Source organism: Lycium ferocissimum, chromosome 7, assembly GCF_029784015.1.
Source record: "Lycium ferocissimum isolate CSIRO_LF1 chromosome 7, AGI_CSIRO_Lferr_CH_V1, whole genome shotgun sequence".
Classification (NCBI taxonomy): Eukaryota; Viridiplantae; Streptophyta; class Magnoliopsida; order Solanales; family Solanaceae; genus Lycium; species Lycium ferocissimum.
The window spans coordinates 17914080-17937770 of record NC_081348.1 but is presented as its reverse complement, the minus strand read 5'-3'; the positions used below and the strand labels follow the sequence as shown (position 1 = coordinate 17937770).

Sequence of the window (23691 nt, the reverse complement as noted above, 5' to 3'; positions counted from 1 at the left end):
GTGGTTTAATTTTTTCTTTTGTTGAGCGTATTCTTCAAAATGGCACGGCAATGGATGAAGAAGAAGCGGGGAAAGAAATGGAAGATGAGGAAGAAGAATGGAGGAGAAAAAGAATGAGAGCGAGGCGGATGGAAGAAGAAGAAGAAGAAGGAGGAAGAACGAACCGAGGAAGAAGAAGAAGAACACTGGAGGGAAAAAAGCAAAAACAGGTGCGGCTATTGGCGCCCTTTTTTTTTTAACCCATTTTGATATTTTAGGGCTTATATTGGCTAGGTCAAAGTATTAAAAATAAAACTTGAGGGTAAAGTATTAAAAATAAAGTTAAAGGTCAAAGTATCAAAATAAAAACTTTTGGGCAAGGTCAAAATCTCTTAATCACTAATAAAAAAATATCACCTCCACTCAATAATTAAAACTTGAGTCACCTCCATTCAATAAAAAGACTTAAAGAGTCACCTATAGCTAACCGGCCCAAGAAAGTAACATATTTTATTTTGCTTTGGGAGAAGTCAAGGGGGTCTGGAATTAAGAACAAACTGACAGGTAATGAAAATGGCGGGTATTTCTTGCTATGGTATGCTTTCACAGACCCTCATCAACAAGGTTCGGTTTATGAAAATTGTAAAATTACCATTTTCTTGAAAAAATATCTGCCTTCCCCAGTTCATCTTTTTCAATTCTTGTTTTGTTTTGTTTTTTCCATCAGAAAGTGGAAGGTATCTACTGCTGCTCCCCTGCACCCAATAATAACCAGAAGGTGAAAACCCAAACTCCCAAGTTCTTGAAAATTGCTGTTACTGGTGCCACTGAACTACTCAGGCTCTTCAGCTTTTCCTCACCAAGAACAAACATGAGGTTACTGACTTATTTCTCTTCTTGCTTCCTTAATTTCAGATTCTACAAAATAATTAAGTTTCATTGTATGCATTTTCTCAAATTGGGTGGATTGCTATTTTCAAGATTTGATAGGCTTTACTTTATTAATCATAATGTTTTGCCAGAGTGGAGATATCTGATGATGAAGGGGCTGAAGAACCTTTGGTCTCTAATGTAGATGATGTCCTAAAGATTATCAAGTCAGATTATGAGAAATCTTATTTTGTTACAGGTACCTTTGTTTATCTCTTAGTATATACTGTACTTCCTAAATAGCTGCAGTTCTGAAGCTAACATGAAGTGAATACATAATACATTGAAAAAAGCTTACAAAGTGACGCTGTTTGGTTAAAGTCTTGAGATAAAATGTCTGTAGTAAAGATTCTTTTTTTTTTTTTTCTTGATTAGTCAAACTGATAATAATTTCATTATCTGGTACTCCACACTTCACAGTATGGGATGGTGATCCACCAATTCTTTACAATGTGAAATCTTTCATTACCTGGATGTGGGTCCATAAACAAAATTTTCTTTTTTCTGATTGTGAATAACGTATTCCATTAGAGATTAAACTTATTCATGTGGTTAAAGATTAACTGGTTTTTGGCTGATTTTGAGCTTTTATTCATTTAGGACTCTTCACTAGTAGAATTTATGCAGAAGACTGCACCTTTGAAGATCCAACTATAAAATTCCGTGGTAAGAAGAATTAATTTCTATATCTGATGGCACACTATTTGATATTTGCATAGAAATTTACTTGCTTATTAGTAAAAGAAGTCCACATTTAGTTTTGAAGAATTTTATAGAAGTATTAGGCTGCTCGATTCATTGCCTTACAACTTGGGGTTGGATGCTGATATTCATTCAAATAATATCACAGATTTAATAAACCCGTTCCATTCACTAGTACGTTCGATCTTCAATTCATGTTTGAACCTTAGAACTAGATTATACATACAGATCGGTGCATTTTTTGATTGCATAAGACATGACCAGACCATCTATTAATATGACCTCTAATTTTGTCCTCTATGTGTAGTACTTGCACATTCCATTTAAATGCTGGCGTTTTCTTTTGGTTTGCATAAACATCTTAATTGTCAGCTTCTATCACTGAAATTATTCTGTATGTGACATGTTTGTTTTGTAATATCCCTTGTTTTTTGCCTCTTTTATGCTGTACTGGCGTTTTCTTTTGGTTTGCAAAAACATCTTAATTGTCAGCTTCTATCACTGAATTTATTCTGTATGTGACATGTTTTTGTTTTGTAATATCCCTTGTTTTTTGCCTCTTTTATGCTGTAGCTGTTGCTGGTATCAGTACTCTAAACATCTATCTCAGTTTCTGGACTTAGCATAGTAGTAGTATGCTCCACTAGATGAATAACAACAGGAATTGTCAATCTTTCAAAGCTAGAAGTAAACTGAGTTTAACAGCAAACAAAAGATAATCATCTTATCTTATGATTCTGTCATCCAGGAAGGGACTTGTATTTCCGCAACTTGCAGTTGCTGGTACCGTTTTTTGATAGTCCATCAATCGAATTAGAAAAGATTGAGAAGGTATGTACTGCCAGTTCATAAAATAGTATTAAAAAATGAAAGGATGAAACAGAACAAATCTAAAAAGTTGCTGAATGCTTAAGTGTTATCAAGCATTTTTTTTCATTAGTTCCTGCCCCTTCTCGAGATATGAAGTGCGTGAGCAATCTGATCTGTTTCGTTTCTATCCTCTTCAGAAATAAACTTTCACAGAGAAGATTACTTCAACTTGAGACTTTGCTGATAGAACTGGTTGTGCTTTGTTATTTATATTTTATAGGATTACACTGCTCGTACTTTTTATTTGTACAGATATGAAAGGGCTCACTTACCAAAGTGATTCTTCTGAATATATTGTTGGAGTTCGGAAGAAATTTTGCATTAAGTTTGCATGCTTAACTGATCGAATATGGGAGCAATGTGACTATTTCAATTCCTCTAAAGGAGACCTCAAAGGTTCTTTTTTTTTTTTTTTTTTCAAAAAAAAAAAATGGTAAACTTCGGGTTCTCCTTTCACTAGATTGTGTAGCGTCTTTGACCCACTTGACTGCTAAATGGGAGGAGATACATTAACAATTATTGTTTTAAGCCCAAGTTGAAAGTTTAATATTTTTCCAATCACCAATGTGGTATCTACATTTGTGTACTGTGCTTCCATATAGTAAGATTCTTAGCAAGTCTTTCCCAAACTGCCAGAGCAGAATCTGCTTAAATTTTTATATGTAGTGTTATGATTTTTCATAAGAAATGGGAGCTTTCAATTTTAGTTTTTAACAAGGTCTATGATCTTGGACCTGGCAAGAAACTGTGGTAGGTTCTTAAATTATTATGAACCCACTTTTCGGTATATACTTGTAACATAGTTATTCAAATGTGTCCATAAATTCTTTTATATTTACTGTGATATGTCGTTTCTTTAGTGCATTTACAATAATCATTTCTTCTTTTATTCCGTCAGGAATATTTTGCTTTATACTTATCCATCTGATATACAGGGTAATGATTCTAATGCGGAGGTCATAGTGGCATACTGGAAATTGAGGTGCTTGGTTTTATTCTCAAATTTTTTTAGCTTAAAGGCTAAGTATTTGTTTACACACTGTTATTGACTGCTCTCCTGCACAAAGCTTTAACATTTGCTTCTGTCAATTATGCATGTTTGATCCTGATAAGTGATCAATTTTTTTAGAGTACTGAGTATCCGAAATCCTTAGCTAAGAAATTCTCTATTTGAGTTGTGATTATTATCAGATTGTTTGCTTATGTAACTAAACCTGCTTTGAAAAGGTTAGCCATTGTTCAACTGAATTTTGGAATAACCTCTAAACCCCATTGAATGATCACGTAAAGGTTGCTGCGCTTTATCTTCACTCGCCTACAGACATCCATTTCTGTAATCTTACAAACAGCATCTAGCGTTTTTGTATTATGGTTATATTCACGAACCTTTATATCCATGTGCATAACCATTTATCTAGATGGAAGTTCCACCGGTTGCCTTGAACCTCAGCGAATTTGGAAAACTGAAATTTTCTCTTTTGACATTGTGACCAAGAACTCATCCGACTTAGTTTTCAAGTTACAATGAGAAAATGATATGTTTCTGGATGTAAAAGAATACCAGAGTTGTCATAGGATTCTTATGATTGTACGCATGCTGATTTGTCATCTGACTTGCAGAACATCCCTCAAACTTCCATGGCGGCCGCTCATCTCTGTTGATGGAAAGACAGTCTATGATCTAGATGAACAACTCAAAGTAAGTAGGAAAGAGTTGATCTCTACAATTAAAAGAGTTGATCTCTACAATTCAAAAACTAGAGCATCAGGTGTAATTTGTTACTGGGAAACTTTCTTCCCTCATCTTAATTTCTCCTATCTCTAAACAGATTGTTAAGCATGTCGAGAGCTGGAACATTTCTGCTCTTGAAGCCGTTGGTCAGATATTAATGCCTGGTTTGAGGAGCTCCGGTGAGTGAAAACTCTACAGAGGAAAGTTCCTGAGCTGATATTATTTCTAAAAGACTCGTAAAGAATGATCTCAGAACCACCCTCTAAAGTTTACTCACAGCTTGAGTTGGAAAGACGGGTATATAGGTAATAAATAGGTGAAGTGATTTATCTTAACATCCATTTATAGTAATTACTCATTCAGTGTATCATTTATTACGTCAATTTATCTTGTACATCATTCTTGCCTCCAAATAGAGATCTAGATGACTTGGAGAGTGTGACTGTCCTCCAACGGAAATTGTAGTAGCTTTTCCACCTACATGATGCTGGAGTTCATCAGCCCTCCATCAACACTTTCCTTGTGTAACAATGCCATCGTTGCTATTGCTATGATAAACTCTTCCTATTGTGCTTTGCCTGTGTGAATTTGATCCTGAATATAAACTAAGAATTGCTCCTAAAATCCACGCATCCCAGCCATGTTTTTCATATGGAACATATAAATACTTGGCTTCTGTCTCATTCCACTTGCACTGTCTGTGGATCTAGTTAGCGCCTTGTTTCTTCTCCAACAATGGCTGCTTTCCATAGTCATGGTTCTTAAATTTGTTAGTGATAGTTCAATAGAGAACTGTTCCTAATGACATGGTAAGAATCAATTCAACTGCAGGAGCAAAAATATATATACAGGCAAAAATCAAAGCTTTTTTCCAGGGGCTACTGGGTTATATTTCACATAATCAGGACTAACAAAGTTACAGGTTTCTGTTATTACAACTTAATACTCACAATATAATCTGAGTAACAGAACAAAAAAAATAAATCAAATTAATCTCAATCCTTCCTCCACGCATACAATAACAAAGAAAATCCCTCACTAATCTCACTTGATCTCATAGATGACCATGAACTCCTCCCACATTCACTGTTCTCCTCTGCCCACTGCAACACACTAGAGCACGACGGCGATGACAACAAAGATACCGATGGTGATGCCGACGTCGGTCCAGCCATCGCCGACAAACTTTTCCTCATCAGTTTCTTCTCGGCTCCACCCATTTCAGGCCAAACACCACCATCACCTACTTGGAACACAAAAACACCATGTCCATGACCATGCCCAAATTTATCATCGTCACATTTTTTGTTTACCCAATTGAAGACATCCCAAAAGAAGGTTACCTCCACGTTACCAACTAAAATTCTTTCATTGCCCCTGAATTTCCACCCAAGTCTTTTCACTATAAGACTTGTTTTCCCATCTACTTTCACTTTAAGCACTCCACCCCCACATTCTATCACAAATTCATGTTTGACCCCCATAATTCGAGCCCGAGTAGTATAACTCCTCCGTCCAAACACATGTTCTCGCCGTGACAACAAAGTTAGGTCACCCGAGCAACAGCCTGACACCAGCCTGGCCCGGCCCGTCAACTCCGTCAACATGTCACCAAGAAAGAACTCCAGTCTTGCATTGCAAGTAATTGCAATGTAAAAACACCCCTCAGGCTCTGCTGAGTTTTGATTAAACTTAGCTAGTGTGAAGTCCCAATGGATCTTCATCTTTTTATGATCGTGTTGGATCGGGTGGATGGATTTGGATCCGGGCCGGGCCTTGAATATGGCAAAAGACGATTGGTGGAGGGGAATGGTGATGGAGAAAAGATCAGGTGCATGAACTAACAAAGAATGAGAAAACATGTTCCTGGACCAAGTGAGTGTAAGATAAACTGGTGAGCCACAAATGTCAGCTTGGTAAATACATGTAACAAGATTTTGAGGTACTTGTGAAGGAGGAGATGAAGAAGTTTTTGAAACCTCAGAATGAGGAATACTAAAACAAGCAGGAATCATATTTTTCATCCTAACAAAATGTACACTTCTAAATGTTGGAATGAGTAAAGAATCAAGCTACAAGTCTCAATCTATTCGAAATGCACTGTTTTTTTTTCTTTCTTGAAATTAGCCATAAGTGAAGTGTAATGATGAGTACAAGAAGGAGGGGGTTGTATTATATGAGGTGGGGTTTCATGTTAGAGCTTGATTAGCGCCATAGAAAGAGAGAGAAAGCTATATATATGATTTGCAGCTCATGATGAGTATTTATATGTGTGTGAGCTGGGAGGCATTAGCAAACTTCCAGACTTTAGTTTCTTGCTTCAAAGTCACCATAGCAGGTAATACAGACGGGTCACTTACTTTATCCACTTCTTATTATTTCTAATTTATACAAGTAAAAGGATAACTGGTATCCCAAGCCTAAGACATTTTTCAATTTTGTGCTTGTTATGGCCAAAATAATTTTTGATGTAGAGTGTTTTCTTGTGTTTGGTTGATAAGTGAAAAATATTTTTCCAAAACACTACTAGAAATAGAGGTTTTGTCCACCGATATTCAGTGGGAAATTTATCTTTATGAAACATGATTTTCCCATCACATTCCCACCGAACCAGCTCACTGGGAAAACGCATGGTGGAAAACATGTTCCCACTGAAACGCTGAAAGACTTTATAATTTTTCCGTGTCTATGAAACAGTACTATTTAGGTTTTTTCCACCGACATTCATTGGGAAATATCCACTGAATATTTTTCGATAGAAAATTAAGTGGAAGAATACAGATTTTTTAGTAGTGAAACGTTATACTAATACAATAATATCATCAAATTGGAGAGCGTTCAGACGAAAATTTTGAGCTGTAGAGATTCTTAATAATGTCTTAAGTGTTTGGTGAAGTAAAGTTAAAATGAAGTAAAGTTAAGGTAGTAGTAAGAAAAATGACTTCCGCACATAAGTTGATGGAGTTGTTTTTGGTGAAAAAGACTTCTATCAACCAAACACCAGAAAATTACTTTACCGGAAAAAACATCTTTGTGGAAGTCATTTTCCCTAATTATTATTTTTTCCATGTACTTGGCAGTAGGACAGTGAATTATAAAAGGGAAGGTGGCGCCTTGGGAAAGGGGAGATCCAACCACTCTTGTTGGGATGTTCCAATTTAGGACTTGGATAGATCAAGAGTGAAATTTGGGGGAGAGTTCAATGCTTCAATTTTCTTAGTATCCATTGGATGTAGACATTATGGGAAATAATGATATTCTAAATCTAGAGAAAATTCGAAAACAAGATATGGGACGTGTGGCTTAAGGGTGTAGACTTTTAGTGAAGTGGTTCAATTGAATCCCTTCATTTAAAAACTATACTGTGTCAAAAACGGTAAAATCAGACTACTATAAATTATTGAATTCCCTAATATATTTTCAAATTTTAGGCGTAATATTCTAACATTTTGTCCGGAACTCCTTAAACGAAGTCCTGGTTACTGGGACAATATTATAATAGCATCCATATTGAATTGTCTTGCAACTTCAAATGTACAAGCCTTTTAACTAAGAAGTCAAAGAAGGCCAATCAACTTTTAGCTGTAAATTTTCTGATTTCAAAGTCATAGGCTGGATTCCATATTCCTGTCTGATTTGCTTAATTCCAGAAATTAAATTGGGTTTTAAAGTCTACAGTCTGATGCGTGAAATTATTCCCCAACAATTAGAGGTAATGGTCCTGTGTAAAGTAGGATTATGCACAGTTACATATAGTCTAATCTAGCTACAATCTGTCCTTTTTTTATTCTAAATTATTGAACCTTTTTCTTGTTAATTCAACAAAAACTTATCCTACTAACATAATTTAGTCTAATCTAGCTAGTCTCAATTTCAAAAAGAATGTTCATAGAGGATGTTAAATTTTTGTAGTCCTCACAGGCCTACTTTTGGTATTTCATGTTTTTGTACTTTTTGAGGTCTTTCATATTTAATCACTATTGTGTATAAATTATTTTTTTCTTTGACAGTTGGATAAAAGAGAACAAACCATTATTAGGACACTTGTACAACTTTCTAAAATTTTCTTTGTGCCCATGAATCAGTTCTTTATTACCTCAATATCCTAATGGGTTCTATGTAAACTAAGCAATTTTACTCAACTATTATTTCCTTCGTTTATTTCTAATTATTCACTATATTAAAAAAAATATTTTCACTTTTCCTTGTTCATTTTAGCATATCAAGAGAAAAACATATTTTTTCATATTTTACTATTAACGTTAATTAATTATTCCCCAAATCATTTCGCAGGACTTAAGACTATAGAATAATTATTATGAGTATTATGATAAAATACATACTTCATTTACAATCTCTTAAAGGAGTTCAAAGTCTATTAAGGAAAAGTAAAAGTTAATGAAGGGAGTAATAAGGACTCCTTATATGCCACAAAAAGTAATGATGTTATGGAAAATGTAATTGAGACACCACAAAGTATATACTCCTTTGTTTCTATTTATGTAACATTGTTTGAATAGGCATAAAATTTAAGAAAGAAAGAAATACTTTTGAAATTTTGGACATTTGTGTGAGTATGTATCTTTTCATTAAGGGTTAAAGGAGAATTTTTAAGTTTAAGTTGTTTTTAATCATAGAAAGGTGACATTCTTTTTAGAACAAACTAACAAAGAAAGTGTGCCACATAAATTGAGAAAAAAGTAAGTATTAAATTGAAATTGTCGAGAAAGAAAAAATTATTAAATTCAAACAAATTTAAAAATAAGAAAACAAATTATTTTCAAGAACTTCTTGAAAAAAATCGTGTCGCTAAAAAAGTACTATTTTGCAGTACCATAATTTGTAATTATCTAACTTAAGCTTCTATATTTATTTATTAGTTAACTTCATCAATTTCATTATATGATAATATTTGTAGAGTTAAATATTTTTGACATTATTTGAACATCGTAACATCTTTTTGCAAAAAATATTGTTAGCCAATATGGGTTTAATTCAAAAAAAAAAAATGAAATTAATTTTACATATGATAGAGCTCAATTTGGATCATTAGAGATTATAGTTTCATAAACTTTCTGCAAAATAGAAAAATGGAAGAGCAACTGTACATGCTTTTGTTCGGAAATGTTTAAAAAGTCTAAAATATAAACTAAGAAAAGTGTTCTCCTGTAATTTTCAAATACCTTTTTAATCTTTTAGAAACAAATAATTAGGAGTAGGAAAAATAAAAAAAATAATTACAAATAAGTAATTTTTAATGTTGGTTTGGGCCCAGGCTTAGCACGGGCCAAATCCACTAGTTACTACTATATATATATATATATATATAAGGGACAACGAAGGAGCTTTTGTAGTCCTCACAAAAGTTTCCAATAAAATTTTAACCTTTTCAATTAATTACTTCTAGGTCCTAATCTTATTTTTTAAAGTCAAATTTACTTTTTGTTCTTAAGGTCTACTTTTCAAAAGTTGTCGAACCTCCTATCTCATTTTTCCTATTTTTTGGTGTTTTATCCGTGTCCAGTATCCGCATTTGAGTCCGATTAATCTGGATAATTCGCATTGCGTAGCGCCCATTCGGAGGAAGCGCTCCCTTCAAAGATTTTTTCATAGGCAGGTTCGAACCCATGACTCCTAATTAAGGAAGGAGCAGCCCCATCCGCTGCACGAATTATGTATTTGTCTTAAAAGCTCATTAACTATATATATATTATTAATTTAGAACCAAATACCTTTAAAAAATTAGGATCCAGAACTTATAAACGTCAATTTCTGGCTCCACATTTGATTTGACGTAAATTATTTCAAAAATTAATAAAATATTAATGAAGTGAAATGAAAATTTTGCTTTTATCTATTGAAAATATACTTGCATGAAATTTAATTATTACTAACATAAATTATATTTATTTCATTAAAATATCTACTTTTATATCTTGGTAAGCCCGGACCTCACGTAACTAGTAAATAGATAAAAAGATAGTCTGAAAGAAAGGATTTCCCTTACCCTCATGCACAGCCACACATTTTTTTGTCATACAACGTTGGAAAGTTCTTCGGTTTAATAATATAAATTTTTACGATGATAAAAGAAGAATAAAAATTTCGATGTGTCAAGAGCCAGGACATTCTACTGAAAAATTTCGATGTATCTAGTTAAGGGAAAGACCATGGTTCACGTGTCCAAAAATTTATACCGCTCACCGACCAACTCCTATCACTTTGCGGTCTTCAATATCAACTCTATAGTTTTTTTCTAAATTATGTATAAATATTCTTGTGATAATATTTTCTGGTTACTTATTTAATATTTTTTTTTTTTTTGTAAAAGTAAAAAACTCACTTATTAAAAATAAAAAATAAAAAAGGGCACCAGCGCACCCTAGGGTTTTAATCTTTTTCGTAGTCTAGTAAAATATTGATCATTCTCCGACATCTCAGTGTGAAGAGTAAGGACATTGTGCTGAAAAATCGTTCCACTCTGCAACCTTCACGAGAGACATTATCATTACCCTTCAAATCTTTGAAAATGAAGGATATATTTTTAAATTAGTTGAACTGCTTTTATAGTATTCTTTTCCCCTTTTCATGAAAGTACATACTATCGAGAAACTAATATTAGAGAAATTTCTAAAGAACAAAGTAGCCCAAGGATCCCTCTATTCCCGATTGAGATCAAGTCCAAAAAAGAAATTCAATTAAGATTAAAAGCTGTCAAGGTGAACTCAAGACGTATTCGTGCGGTTGTCACGAATTGTTTGTGACAGAATTAAAGAATGAAATAAATAAAGAAGAGGAATATTCTTATCGAATCACAAGAAGAAAATACTTGAATTAGTAGAGTATTTGTTTATATAATTGGATCGTATTCATTTTCATGGGCCCCTGCAGAAAATGAAATTAGGCAATGATTTTCAAATAACTACCGCAGAATTGGCCTACCTTTTAGGGTACTATCCTTTTAAATATTACCATTTGTAGCTACATTTTGAAATGTTGTAAATTTTTTCGCGTGTATTTGTTGCCAACAAATACATGAGTTAAGGTAAAAAAAAAACATGATCCTTGATTTTAGCATTTAATGGTGGAGCTATTAAAAGATATTCATATATATTTTTTGATGTATTTTAGTGATTTTTTTTAATGTATTTTTAGTGATTCTTTTTGATGTATTTAAAGATTTTTTTTTTTTTTTGCCATAATGTATTTCCGTGTCTTTTTTTTTTTTTTATGTATTTCGGTTGATTTTTTTAATGTATTTTATCGATTTTTTTTTTTATGTAAATTTTTTTTTGATGTATTTCAAATACATTGTGTACATTCCAATAGTATGAAGCCAAATATATTCAAATTTTCGTGTATTTGAATGGATTTCAACATATACATTCGGGTCGTGACCAAAAAATTCAAATACATGACAAATACATTCAAAAAATAATGTGTTTGGCTATTAACAAATATACACTAAAAAAATGGTTCAAAATATTCATCATTCTAGAGATGTAGATTTTTGAATGTATTTGTATTTGGCTTTTAACAAATACACATGGCCAGATCGAGACACTAGGACCATCAAAAAACCCTAATCTCTCCAACACCACCAAAATCCTGTGAGACACCACCACCACCGCGAGACACCACCACCACCAAAAACCCTAATCTCTCCATCACCAACAAAACCACTAATCTCTCCACTTACGTCATTGTCTCTCGCTTTATCTCAAAATTACCATCACCGCCGCCACCAACAATGCATACGGCCTTTGTCGCAGTGAAAAGAGAGAGAAAGGGGTGAGCACGGAGGGGAGACGGAAAAGAGAGAGAGAGAGGGCGGAGAGAGAGAGAGGGGTGTCAGGGAGAGGGAGAGGGAGAAGAGAGAGATATTGGTGGTGGTTGAGAGAAGGGGAGAGAGATTTTTTAGGATTTTGAGAAATGAAAAATCTAAAATGGGTAGTGATTGAGAAAAAAGAAAGATATATGTGCTTGGGTATGTATTTTTTGATATAGCTACCATTTGTAATTTAGAAAAGTTAATTAGCTACTAAATATAATTAAATAAAAGAATAGTTAATATTAATAATTAGGTCTTAAAAGAAGCTACAATGAGTAAAAATTCCATGAAATTATAAGGGCTAGCAAAGGGTCATCTGCCTTTTTGTCCCTATTTTGTGCTGGTTTTTAATTTTTATCTTTCAAAATCGAACTAATGCCTAGAGGGACATAGGTTATGCATTATAATATTTACAAGTAATGTCAGCGTCATTAAAGAACTTATGCCCTACTAGACATAAGTTTAATTTTGAAGGAAAAAATTAAACACCAACCGAATTCGCAGGAATGCCCTTATTTTGGGGTGGTCTTTAATTTTTGGCCATTAAATTGGTGGTCTTTAATTTTTTCCCTTCGTTAAAACCCCTACGTTTCGGGTTCGAACCCCCACTCAGTCAAAAATTATTTTTAAAAAGAATTGCAAGATAGAATTTGGATTTGCAAGGCAGAGATTTGCATGCGAAACTCTGCCATAGGCTTTGCTACCTTTAGGCAGAGTTTGAAACTCTACCTTAAAAAAATGATTTAAATTATGCTTGCAGGTATAGTTTTGAATTCAAAATTCTGCCTGAGGTAGAGTTTTTCATGCAAAATTCTACCTTGTGAATCCAAACCTCTGCCTTGCAAATTTTTTTTTTTTTTTTTTTTACTGAGCTGGGATTCGAACCCAGAACCTTGGGGTATTAAGCGAAGGGTAAAACCACCAATTTGACGAGCAAAAATTAAAGACCAGTGCTTTCAAATGGCAATCCGCCCAAAATGATTATTAACCACTCCATTTGAAGGCAAACCGTGCAATCATTTTTTTGCGCGAATTGCCCTTCTTTTTGGGGTGGTCTTTAAATTTTATCCCTCATATTTGTGGTCTTTAAATTTTGCTCTTCATATTTGTGGTCTTTAAGTTTTGCCCTTCGCTTGAAAAGGTGGGCGAATACTTGAGGTTCTGGGTTCGAACCCCCGCTCAGGCATAAAATAAAAAAATAATTTCGCAAGGCAAGGCTGGAGGGCGTGTATGCCGGATCCGGCATACAGTCCTTAGGAAAAACTAAAGTTATGCCGGATCCGGCATAACTTAAAAATCGCAAGGCATAAAGAACTTTTTCTTAAGGCATAGTTTAGTTATGCCTTATGGGGCAGACTTTTAGTTAAGGCATAACCAAAAGTATGTCCCATAAGGCAGAACTTTTCCTTAAGGCATAACTAAAAGTTTGCCTTGAAAAGTAAATAAAATAAAATATATGCCTAAAGGCAAAGTCTGCCGGAGGGGACAGAGCAAAATTCAAACTCTGCCTTGTGATTTTTTTAAAATTTTTGATTAAGCGGGGGTTCGAACCCGGAAGCCATGGGTTTTAGGCGAAGGGCAAAACTTAAAGACCAGCAATTTGAAGAACAAAATTTAATGACCACCCCCAAAGAAGGGTAATTCTGCGAATTGCCCCGTGCAATTACTTAGATAGCAAATGTAAAAGTCCAAAGCAGAAAAGAAAAGAGGAAAGATAATTTATGAAAATGTTCCTTTTTTATGCCACTATTTATATTTTCTTTCTATTTTCAAAAGTTGTACAAATATAACTCTAGAAGAATAACCGACGGATAATATTAGACTCGGATCAAATATTTTACTCATATATTGTTTAACTTTAAAGACAAAACACTATAATGTTGTCTAACGTTTTTCATTTACATACAAAATTTTAGACTATGGTCTCAATATTTTTTCATTCAATTTGCTCAAAAAGAATTTTTGGAGCCTGGTTTAAAATATTCTTAAGTTGTAAGAAAAACTAAAAAGAATCATTTACTAAAGGGAAAAGGACACTGTGTGTCCACTTAGCCAAACTAATCCCACATTTAATCACTGTTTGGGCTTAATACCACTAGGTGCCCGGTCGGCCCAAATTAATGCCAAAAAATGGCCGGTTGCCCAAAATAGTGCCAAGGCCGGCCGGCCCAATGACGCTTAAAAAAAAAAAAAAAAGACTTTTTGTGGCGACTAAGTCGCCACAAAAACGTCGCCACTAAAGGGCTGCTACAGCATATATACATATGTTGGAATTATATATACACTTTATATACAAGAATTATACATTTTATATACATATGCTGGAATTAATCTTACATTTATTATACATAAATTATACGTTAATTATGCATTTATTACACACATATTATACAATAATGATATGGTATTTATTTTTAACATATACAATAGTGATACATATTATATACTACAATGATACGGTTTCTATGATACATTTTTTATACTTATGATGCACTTTCTATACAAAGTGATATAGTTTATATACACATCTTTGGAATTATATATACACTTTCTATACAAAAATGATACATATTATATACAAAAATGATTCAATTTTTTATTTTATAATTCACATTATATACACAAATGATACATATTATATACAAAAATGATACATACCTTAGTGATTCATATTTTATACAGTTTATTCTATATTTTATAGATAGGTACTGATACATATTTTTATACACAAACGATACATATTATATACAAAATTCGCCTCAAAGTTGTTTTGGGATATTTCCTATTAAATATACACATATTATACATGTTTTGTGATATTTAATCTTTAGTGGCGACTTTTTTAATTGCCACTAAAAAGCCTGATTTTTCTGTAGCAGCCCTAAAAGTCGCCACAAAAAAGTCTGACATTTTTTTGAAAAAAAAAAAAAGCGATGCGGCTGTTGGACCACCCAGCCTTTAGTGGCGAATTTTTAAATCTTTTGTGGCGACTAAAGTCGCCACAAAAGGCTTGCTACAGATTTGGCTACCAGATGGGAATAGTTTATGAGCTAATTTTTGGGTTTGGGAATAGATGGGATGGCCCAACAGCCATTTGTGTCCTTTTTCCCTTTACTAAACCATTGATCCAAAAAGAAACAACGGATGAAAATTTCGCAAAGAGGGAGATCTTAGAAAAGGTTATATGAGCCTCCAAATATTTTTGGGCTCCCAATCCCATATCTTTCGAATACTTTTTTTTGTGCGGAGTTCCCTTTAAATGCACTGATCTTTAATTTTTGTCCCTCAAATTGTCGGTCATTAATTTTTGTCTTTCGCCTAAAACTCTTAGGTTTCAGAATGGAATCCTTGCTCAATCAAAAACTTTAAAAAAAAATCGCAAGGTAGAACTTGAATTTGCAAGGTAGAGTTTTGGCCTGCCTTAAGGTAGAGTTTCAAACTCTGCCTGAAGGTAGCAAAACTTTGCCTTGCGAATCCAAACTCTACCTTGCATTTTATTTTTTTTAATTTTTGACTAAAGGGGGGCCTGAACCCGAAACCAAGAAATTCTAGCGAAGGGCAAAAATTAAAGACCACCAATTTAATGGGGAAAAATTAAAGACCACACCAAAATAGGGGCATTCCTGTGAATTGCCCTTTTGAATCAGGAAGAGAGGAGAATGGGCCGATCCATTTAGCAGTATCCTTTGTTAGCCCAGGCCCATATTGGGATGTGTGGAGCAATGAGGCATTAAAAAAGATTAATTTTTTTTTTTGAATTGTTGTCACTCTTGTCAGAGATATTGGAAGTTAACCGAATAAAAAGGATATACAAATTAGGTAATTATAATTTCACTGTAATGTCTACTCAAAAAAGTTTTTATCTATACACATTGTTCTTCGGAAAAAAAAAGAAGATCCAAAGTGACTAAATATTGCCTTGCTCTAATGACAGAGATGTAAGCATGTATCATTTGGGAAATTAGATAGAAGCCAGTTCAAGTTTGTCAAGATTGTGGATTCGAGAAGTTTCAAGAAAATAACGAATTGGTAGAATGATATATGAAAGTCATTTAAACGAGTTAACTTCGTCAATGTTAAAGATTGTGATGGATAATAAGTACTTATTCATCCTTAATTAAAGTTTTTGTATTGAACTTTTGACACAAATTGAATTAATTAAAGTAAAATTTTCACAAACAGCTACCTTTTAGCTCCTGCTAACAATCTATAACTACATGTTCTACATTTACAATTCGTAGCTGGAGGACCTATATTTAGCTAGTAGATGTGTTGACTTAAATATAGGATAAATATAACGGAAATACACACGCTGAGAAAACTGAAAGTGCTATATTTATGCAAACAAAATATATTCCAATTTAAATTAAAATCAATTTTTAATGTTCCCTGATTCACGCAAATATCCTTCCATTCCATATCTGATCTCATATCTCATTTAAACAGCTAACAAATTCAAAAAAAAATTGAATTCAAAAAGTACATTCATATTTTTAACCAAAAAAAAAAAAAGGTTCGAAAATTAGTTCATCAAAAAACTTTAAAAAATAACAATATCAAACCAGTGAACAGAGCTCGTTTTAAACGACGAATATATATTTGAATTCATCTGTTGAAATATCGAATTCAAGTTGAGTTCATAATTGAGGTAACAACGTTTTTTTTTTTTTTTTTTTTTTCGAAATTTTGAAAAATATAGTCAAAATATATGAAAAATATATCTGAAATATAGTCAACAGAAATCAAAATAAGTAATATTGAACATAATAATCAAAATACAATTAAAATATAGCCAAAATATAGTCATAATTGAGTTCATAATTGAGGTAGCAACGTTTTCACTGCAACTTTTTTTTTTTCTGAAATTTTTCTAAATATAGTCGAATATATGAAAAATATATCGAAATATAGTCAACGAAAACGAGAATAAGTAATATTGAACATAATAATCAAAATACAATTAAAAATATAGCCAAAATTTATATGAAAAACAACTATTAAAATATCAATCCAAAACATTAGGAATTGAAAATTCGGATTCTATACCTCTAGTCCTCATCGGAGTAAAAGCTTTCTTAGCCATTTCACTTGAATCTAACAAAAATTAACCAAGAACAAACAGTGATAATTAATTATTTAGAGTTGCATTGCTAATTCAAACGAAAAGAAAAAAATGAAAATATAAGTTAAATACACGGTGAAACGTAAAAATCGATATAGAATCTTACCTTTTTTGGGAATTAGATTTGAATTATGAGTGAAATTAATGAGTAGTTAATTAGAGATAAATAAGAAGTTAAACTATTGTAAAGCGATTTGAAATTGGAGGAAATTAAGGGATATTGGGCATAATAGCGTGTATTTAGGGAATAAGAGAGAGGACTTTTTTTTTTTTTTTGGCTTAAATTTAGGGGTGTGGGAAGTTATCGGATGAGTGGTAAAAGTGGTAGCTATAGGAAGTAAATATGTTATATTTTAGCTACTAAATATAATTATTGTAAAGTTTATTTATGTTCCATAAATAGATAATAATGTAAGTTATGCCAAATAAATTTTACTTAATGAAACCTAAGCATTGACCAAACACCAGATGAAAAGATTAAAAAGCAGCCAATGCACTTGGATTTGGAATCACTTTCACAACGACTTCACACTTGTAGATTCTATATATGTACGGACTCACCGAATGAATGTCATCTAGTCAAAAAGAGTAGTTAAAAAGAAGAAACAAATTTGAAAAATTCACCTACCATTATCTTATTGAGAAGACATGTTTTTGGGTTAATAATCAAGGTTTAGCACCACATGATTTTGTCTTGGTCCCTTTCATTACCACATGGATGCAAGCTTCAACGCAAAGCCAAAAAAAATACCTACCTACTTCACCTGCAAATATATTATGATATTTTGACAAAAAGAAAAATTAGTGAACTTCACCAAAACGACTATTATTATACTTCTAATAGGTTATATGAACTAAATCATAATGTTTTATGTTTTTCACTCAGTGTTCGATATGTATTTTGGATCTTAACTAATTTAAATTTATATCGCATAAGGCTCATCAAAATGCTTAGTACCAGGATTTATTTAATTCTCATTCAAATCCGGACCAAAGGTGAAAAGATTCTATCTATCCTAGCACAATTCTAGTGATAATTAAATCATTCTCATTGATTCCATGATAATGTGACACATTTTGATTAAATTATAATCCTTCAAATTTAAGAACACAACTTCTTACTGGAACATTTTACCGAACTGAATTAAGAGTGTTTTCTTATCACGGTATATACAATTGTAAAGATAAAGAATTTTTTGTGTACCTCCAATAATACAACTCGCATGCATACAGTCTAATAAAAGGAAAATATGTATATCTGAAATCGAGGGATACTGTTACACCTCGAAAAAATTTCCGTTGACGTACAGTGGATAGACCAACGAAGTTTCAATAAGTAAGAAATAGCCTTTGATGATCCTAATTGAGATTTCGAAGACATTTGAGGCTAGAGAAAAGAAAGTTTGCCAAGAAAGATAAGGTATACGTTATGTATCGGAAGAGATTTACGAGTAACAAGTTAATGATGGCGTAATGATGTTTTGGAGAAGAGTTATAATGTCCCTTAGATTGTGAATGAGGTGTTAAACAAGTGTTAAGAAGGTTCCATAAGGATTGGAGATCAAACGAGTCGACGAGAATGAATTTCGGAAAGTTGGGCAACATACGGTCCAACATACTGGCCGTATGTTCTGACCAGAATGGGACCTTCCTTTGGACCAAACATACGGCCAGTATAAAAGATACGGACCGTATGTTGGTCCGTATGTTCATGTCGGGGCAGATTTTAAAAGTTGATATAAGGAACCCATCTCATTTAATTCATTTCATTCTTTCTCTCCACACTTCAAGAATTCTCTAGAACCCTCCCCACTCTTCATCCACAAGAACCCAAGAGAAATTTTATGATCAACTTCATCAAACCAACAAAATCAAGTGTAAGAAACTCATTGAAGTTCATCCAAGCCAAGGAATTCCAGTGGAAGTAAACTAGGGTTTTGGCTCAAGTGAAGTCTTTCCACTCAAGGCTCATTCCCACGCTATCTAAGGTAAGTTTTATGATCATTCCATGTTGTTTAAGGTATTGAGAGGTTGAAAGATTTAGATTATGAAAGGAAATAGAAAATGGGTACAAAGATGAGAATAATGAGATTTTGAGTAGTAGCTTGGGATGAGTCATGATTCTTGATATAATGTGATTATGATTAAGTTATAAATGATATTAAGGACAGGGGATAAGCATTATATGCGAGAAAACGTACTAGTGTACTACGACCATGAATATGGATGAATTGAAGTGAAATTGTGAAACGTGGGTAATGTAGATGAATGAAGATTGTTGGTTATAATGTTGTGAATGTTATTATAGACGTTTGGGAGTTGATATATGATCTGAGGAAAGTTGTATAAACAAAGGAAAATCGCCCAATTTTCTCTAGCTTTAGTAAGCACGTTCATATAATCGATTAGCTAATGTTAATACGAACTCTCTTGAAGGTAGAAGCGTGAGCATTGAAGGAGAACGATCAAGCTATAGAATAGCTAAACGAAAAGGTATGTAAGGCTAGTCCCTTCTTTCTAAGGCATGATTTTCCCTTACTCTCCATGACCTCTTACATTCCAAAAGTTATGAGTTTATGTTCACAAAGAGCCATATGAGATAAAGATAAGAGATACGTTATGAGAATGATAATGATGATTATGATAATGATGATGCGTATTGTATACACTCACCTTATATGCTAATTCCTTCAAGGTGAGGCAGAATGCTTATGAATGCTCCATAATGGGATCGGGGGTTCACGACCTTATGTCACCCCGATAAAGTATAGTTATCTTTGAGTTCCTATGCATGCATTATGATAAGAGTATGACAAGATTATGATAAGTCTATGAGATATGCATGATGATGATATTACACCGCGCCTATATGGCCGGGCAGACACCGCTAAGGCGGGCAGCGTATACACCATGTCTAGATGGCATGGGCAGACACCACTAGTGAGTGGCATGAGATGGTTACCCGGACGCGGGAGGCACGGACGCGGGCTAATGATGATGCACCGTACCTATATGGTCGGGCGACTTATACATATAGGCATACATGATATGATGATGTTTATGAAGTAAGTCGGCATGCATTATTTCTATCATGATTGACGATCGATCACGGGTTGTTCTTCATTTGATATCCTATATTTCATTGATGTATCGTTATTGTTTATGCCTTACATACTCGAACAATGTTCGTGCGCGTCCTTTTCTTTGGACGGCGTGTTCATGCCCATAGGTAGACGGGGAGACGGTGCGGATCCATAGGAGCTATCGGCGGTTACGGGGAGCCCTCCGTTATTCGGAGGTGCTATTTTGAGACAAGTATTTTTGTGTACGTATATTTTGGGCACGACGGGGTCCTGTCCCATCCATATGTCTAGTACTCTAGTAGAGGCTCGTAGATACGTATGCGTGGGTAGTATGGTCTCATGATTTCCTCATTGTATATGTATTATTTTGATAGCCGAAGGGCTTATGTATATAAAGGTAAATATGTTTCAAAGTGAGATTGGTTTTCCCTATGATTATGAGCATGAGAATAAGTATGATAACTAGCGATATGAGTGGTGCTCGGTAGTCAGCTCCGGGTACCCGTCATGGCCCCTAGTCGGGTCGTGACAGATACTAACTAATAGTTGAGTCCTCTCCGAACCGCGGGAGATAATTGCCCATCATAAGACTCACCTTTCTTTTCTAGCTTTGACGAGAGGAATGAAAATTCTATCCCATACGAAGGCCTATATATAACAATAGCATTTTACCTAAAATCCTTAATTGTCTCCCCTCTCCTCTGACGCTGATTCTGTTTACTCACTTTAAATTAAGTATTCATCTCCTTTACTGCTAGTGCTAGGATTGGAATTGAAGGAAGAAAACAAAAGGCAATATTCAAGTTGAATGAATTGCATTTTTCTTTTGGGGACAATAAAAAATGCACGTCATCTTATGTCATGAAACCCACCTAGCACAACATGGCTCAATTCGGTAGAAAAAGGTTATTACGGAAAATCTTACTAGTTACTTGTAATCAGATCTTAAATAAGATTCAATTAAACTTATAATTTATTCATTGGTTAGGATAAGAATCGATTATACGAGAAAAGTTATGTATTACCTAGTGCTCGACATATATTAACTACTCCTTCCATTTTATAATAAGTGGTGCTTTTAGCTTGTGCACACCTCTTAAGAAATTGCTTACTTCTAGAAAATTAGGAGTGATTTTTACTAACTTACCCCTAAATGCTTAGAAAAAGAAAAGCTATTTAAAATGATTCTTGATTATGTAAATAAGGGTAATTTAAAAGAATAATATTAATTTCTTCTTGAAATCCTAAAGCACCACTTATTTTATAATAAAATGAAAAGCCTAAAACATTATTTATTTAGAAACGGAGAGAGTATTAGTTAACAATCTAATTATTTATAATTCACATCGCGCTTGATTACCGGCCTCGTTGTCGTTAATTTTCGGACTATGTTGTATGATCTTGCATCTTGATCCTTCTAGTTGTTCCCAGTCAATTGGATCCAATGTTATTATACTCAACAAACAAGAAAGAAAATTATTATAAATTCATATCTCAGGTATATATGATAGGAACTATTATTTCGCTCCTTAATAAAGTAGCTTGTCACAATCCTCAATATGGTGTGGACAATATGTTTGTGAGTGCCAAATTGAATGTCTCTTTAACTATAATACTACTGCTAAAAAATCCCTATTTTCTCATTGATTTTTCACTGAAAAATGTTCTGTCGTTATTTCCCACTGAATATCGGTGAGAAAAACTTAAATAGTAGTGTTTTCACACGAAAAAAGTATGAAGTTGTTTAGAGTTTCAGTGAGAGCACATTTAAAAGAACCTCGTTTTAAAATTGGTACGTTTTGGTAGGAGTGAGATGGAAAAATCATGTTTTTTAGCACAAATTTTTCACCGAATGTCGGTCGTAAAAACATCTTTTTCTAGTAGTGTATCAAGTAATAGCTGGACTAATTAATAAATACCCCCTCCGTCTCAATTATCTGTCGTGATTTCTACAAAAAGTTGTCTTAAATTATTTTGTCGTTTTAAAAGTTCAAGACAACATTAATTATTTCTTTACCATCTCACCCTTAATGTTATTGTTCTTGAAGACTACAAACACCTCTATTATGAGGTGATGTTATGATTGTTCAAATACCAATTAAGAATAGTTCAAGAAAATCCTCCTAATTAATGTTTCTTAAGGGGGTATATAATAGAATCACGACAGATAATTTGCGATGGACGGAGTAATCATCTATTTGACTTCCTTCAATCCTATTTACATGTTAGCACACCATTTAAGAAAATATTAATAATAACAATTATTTGAGTGAATTATTCTTATTCGTTCTCAAACTTTTTTACTTTTTAGAACATTTGTTAGACTAATTGGAGTAATCTTGAAACAAGAAATTAATTCATTTTTTTCTTAACTTCTTGAACCAATAAATAATTTAACGGAAAGGTCTTTCTGCCACGCTAATGTTGGCCAGTAAATTTGCACGGGTATTTAAGATAAATTTAATAATTTATACTTAGTTAATGTCATTCCTATTCTTCTCTCCTAAAGTTCATCTTAATTCAATATTATACACATAAAAGTTATGATGGTCTTTTCATAAATGTGATCAAATTTGGACCAAATTGATGTGGTAGTTTATTTAAACTAACTAATTTTAGCTAAAATGACGGAATATTATTTATGGCCAAACAAGCAATTTAAACTTTGGACTAGACTCCAAGTTTGTCTTATTGCACTTTGTGGCATCCAATGCAACTCCATGTTAGGTTAGCTCTACTTTCAAAATAACTTTCTCTTGTAGTTTTTCTTGTGGTACGGTATTCACGGAAATTAATGCCAGTTTGTCTAATAGTAACTGAAGTACGAAGAAAGTTACTAGAACTCCTTAAGATTTTCTTTAAGGAAATAAAATCTTGATTACTTAAACGCTAATTAGAGCTGAATAGAGAAGCAAAGAACATTTATTAGTAATATTTATTTTTCCTTTAAAGTAAGTTGCATCAGGGGTTCAAAATAAATCTACATGTAACTTATATTCCCTCCCTCCCCCTATTTTTACTTGTTCACTATACAAAAATGCGTGTCCACTTTTTAGCAAATAAAGATATAACTTATCAGTTAGTTTCTAATTTACCCTTGTTATTAACTATAATCATTTTTCAATGTTGTTCCCAAAATATTAAATTTATTATATTCAAAGGGTAATATAGTAAACTTATCATTTCACTAATTACTTTTTAAAGGGTGCGTTAAGTCAAACATTAACAAGTAAATATATACGAGGGAAAGGGTGCGTTAAGTCAAACATTAACAAGTAAATATATACGATGGAGGAAAAAATAAACAAAAAGGGCACCAACAGGTAAAGTCCCCGAAAATAGACTTGTGTATGTACCAAAAATGTATGGAACAAGGCGTTCATCCCAAAAGCAAAGAAGGGAAAAAAACACACGTTTCTTGCCAAAAAAAAAAATCCTTTTC

At 33.2% G+C, this 23691-nt stretch overlaps 2 protein-coding genes across 4 annotated transcripts; one reads left to right on the top strand and one right to left on the bottom strand.

The window, feature by feature from the left end:
• Positions 1–473: 473 nt before the first annotated feature.
• LOC132063593 (uncharacterized) lies at positions 474–4548 on the top strand. Of its 3 annotated transcripts, none has more exons than XM_059456212.1 (8): positions 474–543; positions 707–855; positions 1002–1108; positions 1510–1575; positions 2360–2442; positions 3417–3463; positions 4102–4180; positions 4311–4548. In XM_059456212.1, exons 2-8 carry the CDS (start codon positions 851–853, stop codon positions 4398–4400), a joined length of 477 nt encoding a protein of 158 aa, XP_059312195.1. In that variant the 5' UTR covers positions 474–543; positions 707–850; the 3' UTR covers positions 4401–4548. The 3 variants fall into 3 exon arrangements, with proteins under 3 accessions (XP_059312195.1, XP_059312193.1, XP_059312194.1); XM_059456210.1 differs by having other exon boundaries at positions 474–603; XM_059456211.1 differs by lacking the exon at positions 1510–1575 and having other exon boundaries at positions 474–603.
• Positions 4549–5057: 509 nt separating this feature from the next.
• LOC132063592 (uncharacterized) lies at positions 5058–6488 on the bottom strand. The gene has a single exon (XM_059456209.1). It carries the CDS (start codon positions 6235–6237, stop codon positions 5209–5211), a length of 1029 nt encoding a protein of 342 aa, XP_059312192.1. The 5' UTR covers positions 6238–6488; the 3' UTR covers positions 5058–5208.
• Between the last annotated feature and the right edge of the window lie 17203 nt (positions 6489–23691).

Bases quoted from the DNA above. Each gene is read 5' to 3' on its own strand.
- LOC132063593 (XM_059456210.1), top strand. From the start codon at position 547: ATGAAAATGGCGGGTATTTCTTGCTATGGTATGCTTTCACAGACCCTC. The intron at 2,443-3,416 runs GTATGTACTGCC...TCTGATATACAG, and splicing joins AATTAGAAAAGATTGAGAAG to GGTAATGATTCTAATGCGGA. The intron at 4,181-4,310 runs GTAAGTAGGAAA...ATCTCTAAACAG, and splicing joins ATCTAGATGAACAACTCAAA to ATTGTTAAGCATGTCGAGAG.
- LOC132063592 (XM_059456209.1), bottom strand. From the start codon at position 6,237: ATGAAAAATATGATTCCTGCTTGTTTTAGTATTCCTCATTCTGAGGTT.